The 12384-nt window shown below is 31.3% G+C and overlaps 2 protein-coding genes across 3 annotated transcripts in view; one reads left to right on the top strand and one right to left on the bottom strand.

Annotated features, from left to right (window-relative positions):
• Nucleotides 1-825: 825 nt before the first annotated feature.
• ucp1 (uncoupling protein 1) lies at nucleotides 826-7864 on the top strand. 2 transcript variants are annotated; one of them, XM_051113097.1, is made up of 7 exons: nucleotides 826-968; nucleotides 1578-1711; nucleotides 3369-3576; nucleotides 3685-3882; nucleotides 4268-4369; nucleotides 6957-7137; nucleotides 7241-7864. In XM_051113097.1, exons 2-7 carry the CDS (start codon nucleotides 1586-1588, stop codon nucleotides 7353-7355), a joined length of 930 nt encoding a protein of 309 aa, XP_050969054.1. In that variant the 5' UTR covers nucleotides 826-968; nucleotides 1578-1585; the 3' UTR covers nucleotides 7356-7864. The 2 variants fall into 2 exon arrangements, with proteins under 2 accessions (XP_050969054.1, XP_050969060.1); XM_051113103.1 differs by having other exon boundaries at nucleotides 900-968; nucleotides 1581-1711.
• Nucleotides 7865-9809: 1945 nt separating this feature from the next.
• The window catches only part of elmod2 (ELMO/CED-12 domain containing 2), a 4169-nt gene continuing 1594 nt past the window's right edge, over nucleotides 9810-12384 (bottom strand). The window contains exons 5-9 of the mRNA XM_051106804.1: nucleotides 11934-12063; nucleotides 11718-11851; nucleotides 11563-11631; nucleotides 11318-11451; nucleotides 9810-10280 (exon numbers count right to left, since the gene is read on the bottom strand). Coding sequence (XP_050962761.1) covers nucleotides 10123-10280; nucleotides 11318-11451; nucleotides 11563-11631; nucleotides 11718-11851; nucleotides 11934-12063 — 625 coding nt within the window. The 3' untranslated portion in view covers nucleotides 9810-10122. The remainder of the gene's footprint in view (nucleotides 10281-11317; nucleotides 11452-11562; nucleotides 11632-11717; nucleotides 11852-11933; nucleotides 12064-12384) is intronic.

Genomic DNA, 12384 nt, shown 5'->3' with positions numbered 1-12384 from the left:
GTTTGATTCCTAACAATCTGTTTAATGAGACTTGTTTAATTTACTTCACTTCAATGTTCAGAAGAGGTTTGTTGAGGATCATAGATGTTGTACTGGCGTGCAGTGATTGATGCTTCATGATTCAGCTGAACTGCATGTTTTCCTCCATCTGTTAAACAGAAACTCATATACATTCTTAGAGCTTTGTGTTTTTGCCTCTTATTTGACTGTTTCCCACCCTGCCATGAGGCCAATCATCTTTCAGACCCCGCAGGACTGTCCCAACTCTGCGATTGGCAGACAGCTTTGCTGAGCTCCTTCAATGCATCTGCACTTTCATTAATAGCTATATTAAAAACATCTGCAGTACAGCAATGAACAGATACATTTATAACACTTTAGATTTGTGAACACTATTCGCTATTAATTAGCATGCATATTACTCACATATTGGCTGTTTCTGCATGACCATATTGTAGATCCCTCAACCCTAAACATACTGCCACAACAACTACATTACTATCAACAAGCAGCAAATGAGGAGTTCATTGAGGGAAAACTCTTAAATGAGTATGTGTTTACTAAAGTGTTACCACATATTTAAACATTGGTACACTGCATAAAGCTGAATGTTTTTACACCGGTTGGTGATGGTTAAGCATGCATGAGTCATGTATTGAAGCTGTGCATGTTAATGTTCCTCTTAATGACAGCAGCATCCTGAAATGGTTCAAGTTTTCAACAGCTTTGTGTTCACTCGTTACCTAAGCACTTGTTTATCTGGATGAGGGATGTTTTGGACTGGACTCTGTGCTGGAGGGTGGACTTTGTGTCGGCCAGTAGTCTTTCCCAGAGAAACACCTCCCTGAGCGGAGGAGGAAGAGCCCTCTTGGATAACTATATATAAAGAAAGACAGCTTGTGTCCTCGTCCCTGCAAAGCTCCAGTTGTCGTCCTGTCACTCCATCAGACAGAGGAACTCAATCACAGGTCAGTTCACCATGCAACTCCTGTATAGATGTGATGTAGAATTAATAATAGTGCAAAAAATGTAAATATATATATATATATTTTTTTTTTTTAATGTAAAAAAAAAAATGGAAATTTCATTAATTTTAAGGAAAATTTGTTTTTAAATGTGTAAAATTCTAATGATGTGATATAAGCACGCAAAAAATGTACAATATGTTTTTGTAATTTTAATGCAATGTATTATTTTTTAATATTATTTAAATTTTACAAAAGTTCTATTTTGTAGATTGAAAAGGCATACAAAATAAGCAGAATTTTTTAAATCTTTACTTTGAGAACATTTGCATGTTGTAAATATTTACACCTGGAGTCAAAAACTTCTGCTGACATGTTTGAAATCAGACAGTTATAAACTGTGTCTACATATGAACTGTTTTAAAAACGTTTATAATGCATGAGTCTGCTGTATGCATTTGTATGCAACAAGTGTGCAGCAGAATCCAAATCATTTTTAAAGCATCCCAGGATGCTGTTCATGCAGTTGTTTGATGAATGTCTAGATGAGCTCAAATATATGAGAGGTAACATGCAGTGTAATGCAGTCATTCTTTGTGTGTGTTTTAATAGCAGTCACCATGGTGGGTCTTAAGCCGTCTGATATTCCCCCTCCTCTGGGCGTGAAGGTTCTCAGCGCAGGAACGGCCGCCTGCATCGCTGATTTAGTCACCTTTCCTCTGGACACCGCAAAAGTGCGGCTACAGGTACTGATAACTCAACTTCAAATGACCAGCCTCTGGATTTGTTGCATTTCTGTGCTTTGCACCAATAATATATTTGTTATAATAAATATTATATGGATAATTGTAAATGCATACCTTGTTTTTTGAAATTTCTAAAGATAAAAATGTAAAAATAATGTAAATTGGGTAACACTACAATACTGTCATTTGTATTAACTAACATGAACGAACAATGAACAATACATTTATTACACTGTTTATTCATCTTCGTTAACGTTAGTTAATAAAAATACAGTTGTGCATTGTTAGTTCATGTTAATTCAATGCAGTAACTAATGTTAACAAACACAACTTGTGATTTTACTAATACATTAGTAAATGCTGAAATTAACATTAACTAGGATGAATAAATGTTGTTCATTCTTAGTTCATGTTAATGTCTTAGGTCATGTTTTCAATGATGAATATGATTCTGTTTTAAATTATATAATTATAGATAATATTATATATTAAATAATGCATATTATAAATATGGTATTATATGGTGTACCCATAATATTTATTATAAACAAAAATCTCTAAAAATAATCTGGGTGGTTGTTAGGAATTTTGTTAGGTATTAATATTTGAAATTTGTTAATGTATATACTTTTTTAAAAAGATTTTTGAAAAAAAAAGCAATAATTTACATTTATATGAGTGTAAGAGTGATTTAAATTATATTTTAATATTGTATATTAAAAATTATATATTAAAATATACATCAAAATATTACAATACATATAATTATTTTGCACAAAGAATATATTTATGATTATAATAAATATTTTGTAAGTAATCTGGGTAATCTTTAGGAATTTTGTTAGTTATTAATAATTAAAAATCTGTTTTAAATTATCATAATATATCATCTGTTTCTGAATATAATTTGGTTGTTTTAAATATTATATTACAATATATTATTATATATTTTTGCACCAATACACTATTTTAAATTTTGTATATTGAATATTATGTTTTATAATATATTATTTTCTATTAAATGTTATTTTAAAATGGGAAATTGTTAGGTATTTTGGTAGGTATTTTTAAATCTACATGTGACCTTGGACCACAAAACCAGTCATAAGGGTCAATTTTTTTTGAAAATTAGATTTATACACTATAATTTGTTAGGATATGACAATATGTGGCCGAGATGCAACTACTTGAAAATCTGGAATCTGAGGGTGAAAAAAATCAAAATATTGAGAAAATCACCTTTAAAGTTGTCCAGATGAAGTTCTTACCAATGCATATTACTAATCAAAAAATAAGTTTTGATATATTTATGGTAGGAAATGTACAAAATATGTTCATGGAACATGATCTTTACTTAATGTCCTAATATAAAATATACAGTTTTGACCCATACAATGTATTTTTGGCTATTGCTACAAATATACCTGTGTTACTCATGACGGGGTAACATATCAACACATGCATGTCCAGGGTAACATATCTTGTGAAATGCAAGTTATTGTTAAAAATTTTTTTAAAGTAGTATCACCATTTTTTTTAGCATTATAATAATTTATATGATTGAACACTTGTAACAGCTGTAATTATATAATAGCAGTATTATATCTCTGGTTTACTCCTATCACAATCTCTACATGTTCTCTATGTTCTCTTCCAGATCCAAGGAGAGAAAGCAGCAACAGGCGCAGCTAAAGGCATCCGGTACAGAGGAGTGTTTGGGACCATCAGCACAATGGTGAGAACGGAGGGGCCGCGCTCTCTCTACAACGGACTAGTCGCTGGTCTCCAAAGACAGATGGCTTTCGCTTCCATACGAATCGGCCTCTACGACAACGTCAAGAGCTTCTACACACGGGGCAAAGACAGTACGTTTAAATATTACATCATATTGGGATAAAGGAGAAACATCAGAGACAAAGCTGATTCTTAAATGAATATAGAGGATTTATGGAGTGCTCATTTTTGCATTACAGACCCCAATGTAGGTATAAGGATCCTGGCGGGCTGCACCACGGGAGCGATGGCCGTGTCCGTGGCTCAGCCCACAGATGTGGTGAAGGTGCGTTTCCAGGCTCAGATGAACCTACGGGGTGTGGGCAGACGCTACAACGGCACCATGCAGGCCTACAGACAGATCTTCCAGCTCGAGGGGCTCCGAGGATTGTGGAAAGGTGTGCTTTCTGTTTGTTTTTACTATACTGATTACAAAACGAGGGGGGATTTCACAGCAAATGCGTAGAAGAAACATTTTTAGCTCCAAAAAGAACCTTTCAGTCAACAGTTCTTAAAAGAACCCGTGAAGAACATTTTAAAAAATCTTTTGTGGAATGGAAAGATTCCGAGGATGTTAAAGGTTCTTAATGGAACCATCAATGCCAATTCAGATCCTGTATTTTTTAAGATTGTTTGAGGTTATTTGACATTGGGATTATTGTACAATTTTACTTTACTTTGCACCAAAACTTGTGTCATGCCAGCTCTGTCTTTTCTTAAGCTGCAGCAGCAACGACGACTCTAATGAAGGTTTTTCTTTACATACAATGTTTTTTTATACAGGAACACTTCCCAACATCACGAGGAACGCTCTTGTTAACTGCACTGAACTGGTGTCCTACGATCTCATCAAAGAAGCCATTCTCAAACATAAACTCATGTCAGGTACGAAAACTCACAACAGGACAGAAAATCAAAATCCTAAACAAGGCGAACAGGACTAGCTCTTTCTGAGTGCTCACGTAGCATTTTTATTAGGTAGTAACCAGAATCATTAAATTCATCAAATACCGTTTCAGCAGACAGTGTTTCCCAAAACTCCAAACATAACAAAATCAGGCCATGAGTCCATGAGGAGACGCAGCTGAAAACGTCTGTGATTGGATTAAAGTTCACACACCCTTCCTTCACCGCACCGCCAATAGTGCGAAACGGGTTTTGAATGAACCAGTACAAACCACTTTCACCAGATAAGATAGTACTGATCAGGTCAGGCCTCACTGTGTAATTCATGCCATCAGCACATTTGTAGTGTAAAGGCCTGTAAAACAAGGGCAAAGGTGTAATAAGGTTTACACACGCATACACACAGAGCAATGTGTGTCTGACACTGTCACCAGTAAAACAAAAAAGTGTTATTGCTGTAATAAAGTAAAATATAAATATTAAATGAAACACTTATTTTGATGGCAACTAACTGAAATTGTTTTTAAAATGACTAAGAACTGAAATAAAAATAATTACAGAAAATTAAGATGAAAAGTAAAAGCTAATTCAAAATAATATTTAATAAATATTATAATAGTATATACATAATAGCTCATCATGACACATCATTTACATACAGTATATAATAAATACATTTATTAAACAAAAAGATTCACACATAATATTTGTAACTAAAAAATATTTAAATAAGTGAATACAATATAGATGAGAAGACAAAATGACAACACATTTTAACATTTGTAATTATATATATTTATAATATAACAAAATATTTAAAAAACTGACAAAAGCACGACATGACTAAAACTAAAATTTAAATGAAAACTAAAAAAATATAAAAATAAGATACAACATATTAATAAATACTATAATAGTATATAAATAATTGTAAAATAACACTGCTGTACACCAGAAACATCATTTACATACAGCACATAATGAATACATTTACTTAAAGAAAAGATTCATACATAATATTTATATAAATAGAAAAAAAAACAATTTCAGAGGAAGGTACAAGAAACAACTATTTAATTAAGTGAATAAAATACACATGAGAAAAATAGACTTTAAGACAAAATGACAATATATTTAAGGAATTTTAAGTAACTATATACACTACCGTTCAAAAGTTTGGGGTCAGTAAGACTTGTAATAGTAATAGTCTTTAAAGAAGTCTCTTATGCTCATCAAGGCTGCATTTATTTGAAAAAAACAGTAATATTGCTAAATGTTTTTACAATATAAAATAATGTTTTTTATTTTAACATACTTTAAAATAGAATTTATTCCTGTGATGAAAAGCTGAATTTTTATCAGCTGTTACTCCAGTCTTAAGTGTCACATGAACCTTCAGAAATCATTCTAATATGCGGATTTATTATTAGAATGATCAATGTTGGATAATATCAACAGTTGTGCTGCCAAATATTTTTTTGGAACCTGTGATTTTTTTTTTTCTCAGGATTCTTTCATGAATAACAAGTTTAAAAAGTACAGTGTTTATTCAAAATATAAATATTTTATAACAATGTAAATTATTTATTATTAACTTTTAATAAACTTTTAATTATTAACTTAATACATCCTTGGTGAATAAAAGTATTAATTTCTTAAGAAAAAAAAAAAAAGAAGGAAAGAAACAATAAAAATGTACTGACCCCAAACTTTTGAACGGTAGTGTATATATATATATAAAATGACAAAAGTCTTTTACATGCATTACGTTTAAATATATATATATATAAATAAATAAATATAAATATATAAATACATAATTAAAATGTTTTAAATATATTGTCATTTTGTCTTATTTTCTCATCTATATTTTAATAAACTACTTAAATAAAGATTCATATACAACATTTACAAAACAATTTCATTTCAGATGGAATGACATTAAGGCGACTACTTAATAAATATTTATTTGAGAAACCTCAAGCCAAGACAAAATGACAATATATTTAATTTTTTCATTTTATTTAATATTTTGTTAGAGATCAATTTTAATGTATTAAATAAATATATAACATAAATAATAATGTAAAAAAAAAAACAATACGATGACAAAAGCACATAAAATTTCTAAAACCACCATTAAAAAAACAATAAAACAGTAGCACTTTACAAAAAGGTGTCATTTGTTAACATGACTTAATGTATTAACTAACATTAACAAACAATGAACAATACCTTTATTACACCATTAATCTTTGTTCATTGTTGTTCATGTTAGTTCAGTGCATTAACTAATGTTAACAAACACAACTTGTGATTTTAATAATGCTGAAATTAACATTAACTAGTAGACTATTAATAAATGCTGTAAAAATATTGTCCATTCTAAGTTTGTGAAGTATGAACCTTACTGTAAAGTGTTACCAATAAAACACTAAAAACAACTCTAGTCTACACCAGACACACACTGAATAAAATAAACAAGAAAAGCTCTGACTTAAAGCACAAACTCTGTTTGCAGCAGTCATTTCATTTTAATAACATTTATTTGTGTTTTTCATGACAGACAATCTTCCGTGTCATTTCGTGTCTGCGTTTGGAGCGGGTTTCATCACGACGGTGATCGCGTCTCCGGTGGATGTGGTGAAGACGCGCTACATGAACTCTCCTCCCGGTCAGTACCGCAGCTCACTCAACTGCGCCTGGACCATGATGACCAAAGAGGGTCCGACCGCCTTCTACAAAGGGTGAGCACCGCATACTTAATGATAAACCATATTTAATGCAGTTAAATCAATCTTACTTTCATAAAGTGTCGCGTCTGAAATAATCTCTGTGTTTCTCCCTCAGTTTCGTTCCGTCTTTCCTAAGACTGGGCTCCTGGAACGTGGTGATGTTCGTGTCATTTGAGCAGCTCAAGCGGGCCATGATGGTGTCCAGAAGCAGAATCGAGGCCGCCGCGTAAATCTTCCCCTCAAACTGAAATCGTTTCAAACGCACGGACTCACACGAGCGGCTGTTTCTAACTCCTCTGACAGGACGATGACGAGAACCGGAGCGCAGGCGCGACTACCACTTTCACACTTCCGCTTCGGAAGTCAAACAGGCAACGGGATGCATTAGTGAGAATCTGACAGAAACGTAACAACCACATCACGACTGTCATCCTTACTCTTCAGGGTAAACCACTATTAAAACCGCTGCTCAGTACAACCACTGAATCCCCTGATATCCCTCTGTATCCCCTTGATATGTTAATGTACATAATGTTTATGTAATATTTATGTTTCCTCATTTTTATAAGCAATTTGTGCTTTTTTTAAAGCAGCTATTTACCTTAATGTCTATTTAACCCTAAATGTCCAACAAATAACTCTGGAATGACCTGAAATGTGAGATCATACCTGGAAACCTATAAACACATAAAGATAAGCATGTACAGCATGCTTCAATAAAACACCTTTTACAACTTTCGGATGTCTTTATGGTGACTGTGGTCTTAGGTTGTGTACTATATGTCAAATAAGAGTGATATATATATATATATATATAAAAAAAAAATTGAAAAAGCAAAAAAACATTAACTTGGTGTTATGCATTAATCATGCTGATGTTCATTTAAAAAAATCTGTAAAAAACTTTTAAACAACATTTTGCTGCATGCAGATTTAATGACCATATTAAGTTGTGGTTCTTCATGTAAAATACAATTGATATCGAAAAAGCATATGCATCTGTAGTCATAAAAATCTTTAAAGACCATGATGCAAATGTAAACTTAAGGAAAAGCACAAATTAATTACTTGATGTTAAAATATTTTGCCATTGTGTATTACATGCATTAATACACACACACACACACACACACACAGACAAAACATTCTTAGTACTATGCATGCAGTTTTATGAGCATTTTTTTGCAAAGAACTACAAGGAATATATATATTTTAAATTTTCATTTACAAGATGATGTAAAAAAAAAAAAAAGATTATGAAAAAAAATTAAAATAAGTGGTGAGCAATTATAAGACAGAAAACGTGCATAAAAATTCAACCTAAATTCTCAAAATAGGAACTACATTAATTGAATTTAATTACCCACTTCAAAAAAGATGTTATTTTACTAAATAAAAAGTGGTAACACTTTAAATGTGTCATTTGTTAGCATTAGTTAATGTATTAACTAACATGAACAATAAACATGAGCATTTCTTGCAATATTTGTTCATCTTTGTTAACGTTAGTGGTAACATTTTACAACGTGTTTGCATTAGTTAATGTATTAACTAACATGAATGAACAATGAGCAATGCATTTATTACAGTATTTGTTCATCTTTTTTAATGTTAGTTTATGAAAAAAAGCCATTCATTCATTGTTAATGCACTGTGAATTAACATGAACTAATTTTAACAGGCACAAGTTTTGATTTTAATAATGCATTAGTAAATGTTGAAATTAACTAAGATGAATAAATGCTGTAGAAGCATTGTTCATTCTTAGTTCACGTTAACTAAAGTAGTTAACTTATGATGAACCTTATTGTAAAGTGTTACCACTTTATTAATAAAAATACAGTTGTTCATTGTTAGTTCAGGTTAGTTGACAATGCATTAACTGATGTTAGCAAACATCTTTTGATTTTAATAACGCATTAGTTAATGTTGAAATTAAGATTAATAAATGCTGTAGAAGTATTGTTCATTATTAGCTCATGTGAAGTAGATAACTAATGAAACCTTGCTGTAAAGTGTTACCATAAAAATAAATATTGGTAACACTTTGCAATACGGTGATGAAAAATAGTCATTCATTGTTAGTTGACAGTGCATTAACAAATGTTAACAAGCACAACTTGTGATTTCACTATTAGTAAATGCTGAAATTAACATTAACTAAGATTAATAAATGCTTGTTTATTCTTAGTTAATGTTGACTAATGAACCTTATTGTAAGGTGTTACCTAAATATTATAATTCTTCGAATATCTCATTGTTATTGCCAAACCTCTAATGAAAAGAAGCAAACGCTGTATTTGAATATTCAGTCACTAATTTTATTCTTCAACATTAGGTACGAATCCAACACTATAAAATTAATCGGGTCATCAGGAATAAAAAGTTACATCTTCGAAACCAAACACCGTTTATAAATAAGACAACGACACAGTGTCACATCGACGTTTGTGCATACAAATGCTGTACTTTGGAATTGAGTTGAGGTCTGAATAACAATATTCACAGAACAGATTCGATATTAAATACTGGTTATAGGCCACATCAAAGAATTGTGCAGACGATGACGGGTGTGGGGTTTAATATAACTTAAACACGCTTTAACATGCAAAGAGGTTGAAGAAAAAACAACTTCCTAACATCTTGAGAACAAAAGTCAGCTTCCTGAGATGGGTGAACATGAAGAAGCAGGAGTCATGTGACCACAACCAAAACGTTCAAGTGTGAAGGGAATTCCAATTTACTCATTGGAGTTTAAAACATCACTTTGAAAGTATTATTAGTAATACTTGGTGTAAGTCTGTTCCCTGACCAGGTCAATGTAGCTAAACAATCAGCTATGTACTCTTGATGTACAGTTGTTCAGTTATTAAATAATCAAATAAAGTTTCATGCACGATGTACATTTCCCAACTAAAAACTATCATGAAATCAATGGAAAAAGAAAAGAAAATCAAATGGGTGCCATTTCCTTTTGTCTGTAAAATGACGCTGGAATCACTTCTTCTGGTCCACACTCATGAGAAGCGTGACCTCCGGCATCAGAAGTTGACCTTTGACCTTGTCGTGAAACTTCTCCCTGTAGCGATTGAACTCCATGATGCTCTCCGGCTCCTCTTCCAACCAGAACTTGTCAAACTCATACGCCAGGTAACCTGCCAACAGGAAACACATGAGTGAGTGAATCTTCAAGAATGAAAAATATTACATTTTACATAAAAGTAAGCCTATTCTAAGAACTGTAAACACAATATTTACTGAGTAACACTAATGACAGTAAGGTGTCATTTGTTAACATTAGTTAATGTATTACCTAACATGAATAAACAATGAGCAATACATTTATTACACTATTAACTCATCTGTTAGTTAATAAAAATGCAGTCGTTTTTGTTTAGTTCATGTTAGTTTACAGTGCACTAATGTTAACAAACACAACTTGTGATTTTAATAAAGACTTAGTAAATGATAAAATTAACATTAAGTGCTATAAAAGTATTGTTCATGTTAACTAATGTAGTTAACTAATGAACCTTAGCGTTACCTACTATAATATACAGAACAAAAAAAAATCCTAAATCAGCAATATACATACTAAAAATAAAGTTCACAATTTATACTTTCTATTATTTTTACGTAAATACTTTACATTTTCTAAAAATATATTAGCATTATGTCCACATTTAATTTTACAATAATGAATAGCAATATAATAAAACAAATATATATATATATATATAAATGAATAATATATATATATATATATATATATATATAATGACATATAATAAAATAAATAAATATATATAATATAAATTAAAATTTACAACATTTTAATAAATTTCTGTTTTATTAATAAGATATTAAAATGTACAACATTTTATATTATTTTTTTTTTTTTCCAATTTAAAAAAAAAATGGGTTAAAAATCTGTATCGTCCTAAACTTAGCCTTAATCAAAATGTATTTAATTTAATATGATCAGGTCATGATCAGTTTTGTGAGACTCACTGCTCTTGATATGTATATGTGTGTGTGTGTGTGTGTGTGTGTGTGTGTATATATATATATATATATATATATATATATATATATATATGTATATATACATTTTTTTTTCCTATTTTTCTTTATTTACATTATTATTTATTTTTTCCTTTCCCTTTCCTTTTTTTTTTTTTTTTTTACTCACAGTAGAACTGATGGAAGTGTTGCATTTGGGGCTTTCCAGATACTGTGTTGTAGAAATGAAGCTTCAGAGCATCACTCTTCATTAAGCTGTAAGCCATCTCTGTTAGATTGATCCCCACTATGGCATACGAGTACCTGCAGTGACACAAGGCATAAAATGATGAGGAGAACTTTCACTCACTTCATCAGTTAAGATGCTCAGAATCACTAAGTCTGGCCATATGGTGTAAATCAGTGAGGACTCACCCTAGACTGGGGTGATTTGCGTGCGACAGGACCTGCCGGGCTGCGTCTGTGTAATTCTCACTGAAAAAACTATGCAAACAAAGACAAACTCAACTTAAAGGCATTAAGGAAACAAATAAACATCATCATCTTATAAGCAGAGAAGTTCAACGTACAGGAGGTTTGTGAGTCCCAGCATCCCCATTCCTCTGAAATCAGTCTTGGGATCGTCACCCTGGAAACCAATGTTTCCCCACTGCTTAGTGATCCTCGTTTCCAGCTTCACTGACGGCATTAACAAGTCCCACAACTGACAGAAAAACACAAACCAGTCAGAACTGAAAATCATCTTCAGCTCAGATATCAGACCTAATAAAAATTAGATAAATCACCTTCAGAAGCATGTTCTCATGCTCCTCATTTTCAGAGTCATACACCAGTTTTCTTAGTTCCTCAACCACCTCAAACAACTCGTTATATCCGTTGATTTGTAACAAGCATTGACGGAGATTCACCTTAAACCTGTACGAAAAATTTTTGTTGCATGTAAAACTGCATTCAGACCTTCATAACTTCCACAACATACACATCTCAAATACATCACAAATAATTAACTTTGAGAATAAAAGTAAAAATAAAGTTTCTTGACTAACAAATATAAACTCAGTTGTAAAAAGTGTGCTAGAGAGTTAATAAGTTGATTTAACAATTCACTATTAGTCATAAATATTTATTAGTGTTTTACATTACATTTATGCATTTATCACATTTTATATGTTAAATATTTGATATATTAAACTAAATATCTAAAATATTTAAATATTTAGTAAAAATGTTTAATAT

This window comes from Labeo rohita, chromosome 1, assembly GCF_022985175.1.
Source record: "Labeo rohita strain BAU-BD-2019 chromosome 1, IGBB_LRoh.1.0, whole genome shotgun sequence".
NCBI classification, from domain to species: domain Eukaryota; kingdom Metazoa; phylum Chordata; class Actinopteri; order Cypriniformes; family Cyprinidae; genus Labeo; species Labeo rohita.
Note: the sequence above shows the minus strand (reverse complement) of the source record. Positions and strands in the feature narration are given on the sequence as shown.

Bases quoted from the DNA above. Each gene is read 5' to 3' on its own strand.
- ucp1 (XM_051113097.1), top strand. From the start codon at position 1,586: ATGGTGGGTCTTAAGCCGTCTGATATTCCCCCTCCTCTGGGCGTGAAG. The intron at 1,712-3,368 runs GTACTGATAACT...GTTCTCTTCCAG, and splicing joins CCGCAAAAGTGCGGCTACAG to ATCCAAGGAGAGAAAGCAGC. The intron at 7,138-7,240 runs GTGAGCACCGCA...TTTCTCCCTCAG, and splicing joins CCGACCGCCTTCTACAAAGG to TTTCGTTCCGTCTTTCCTAA.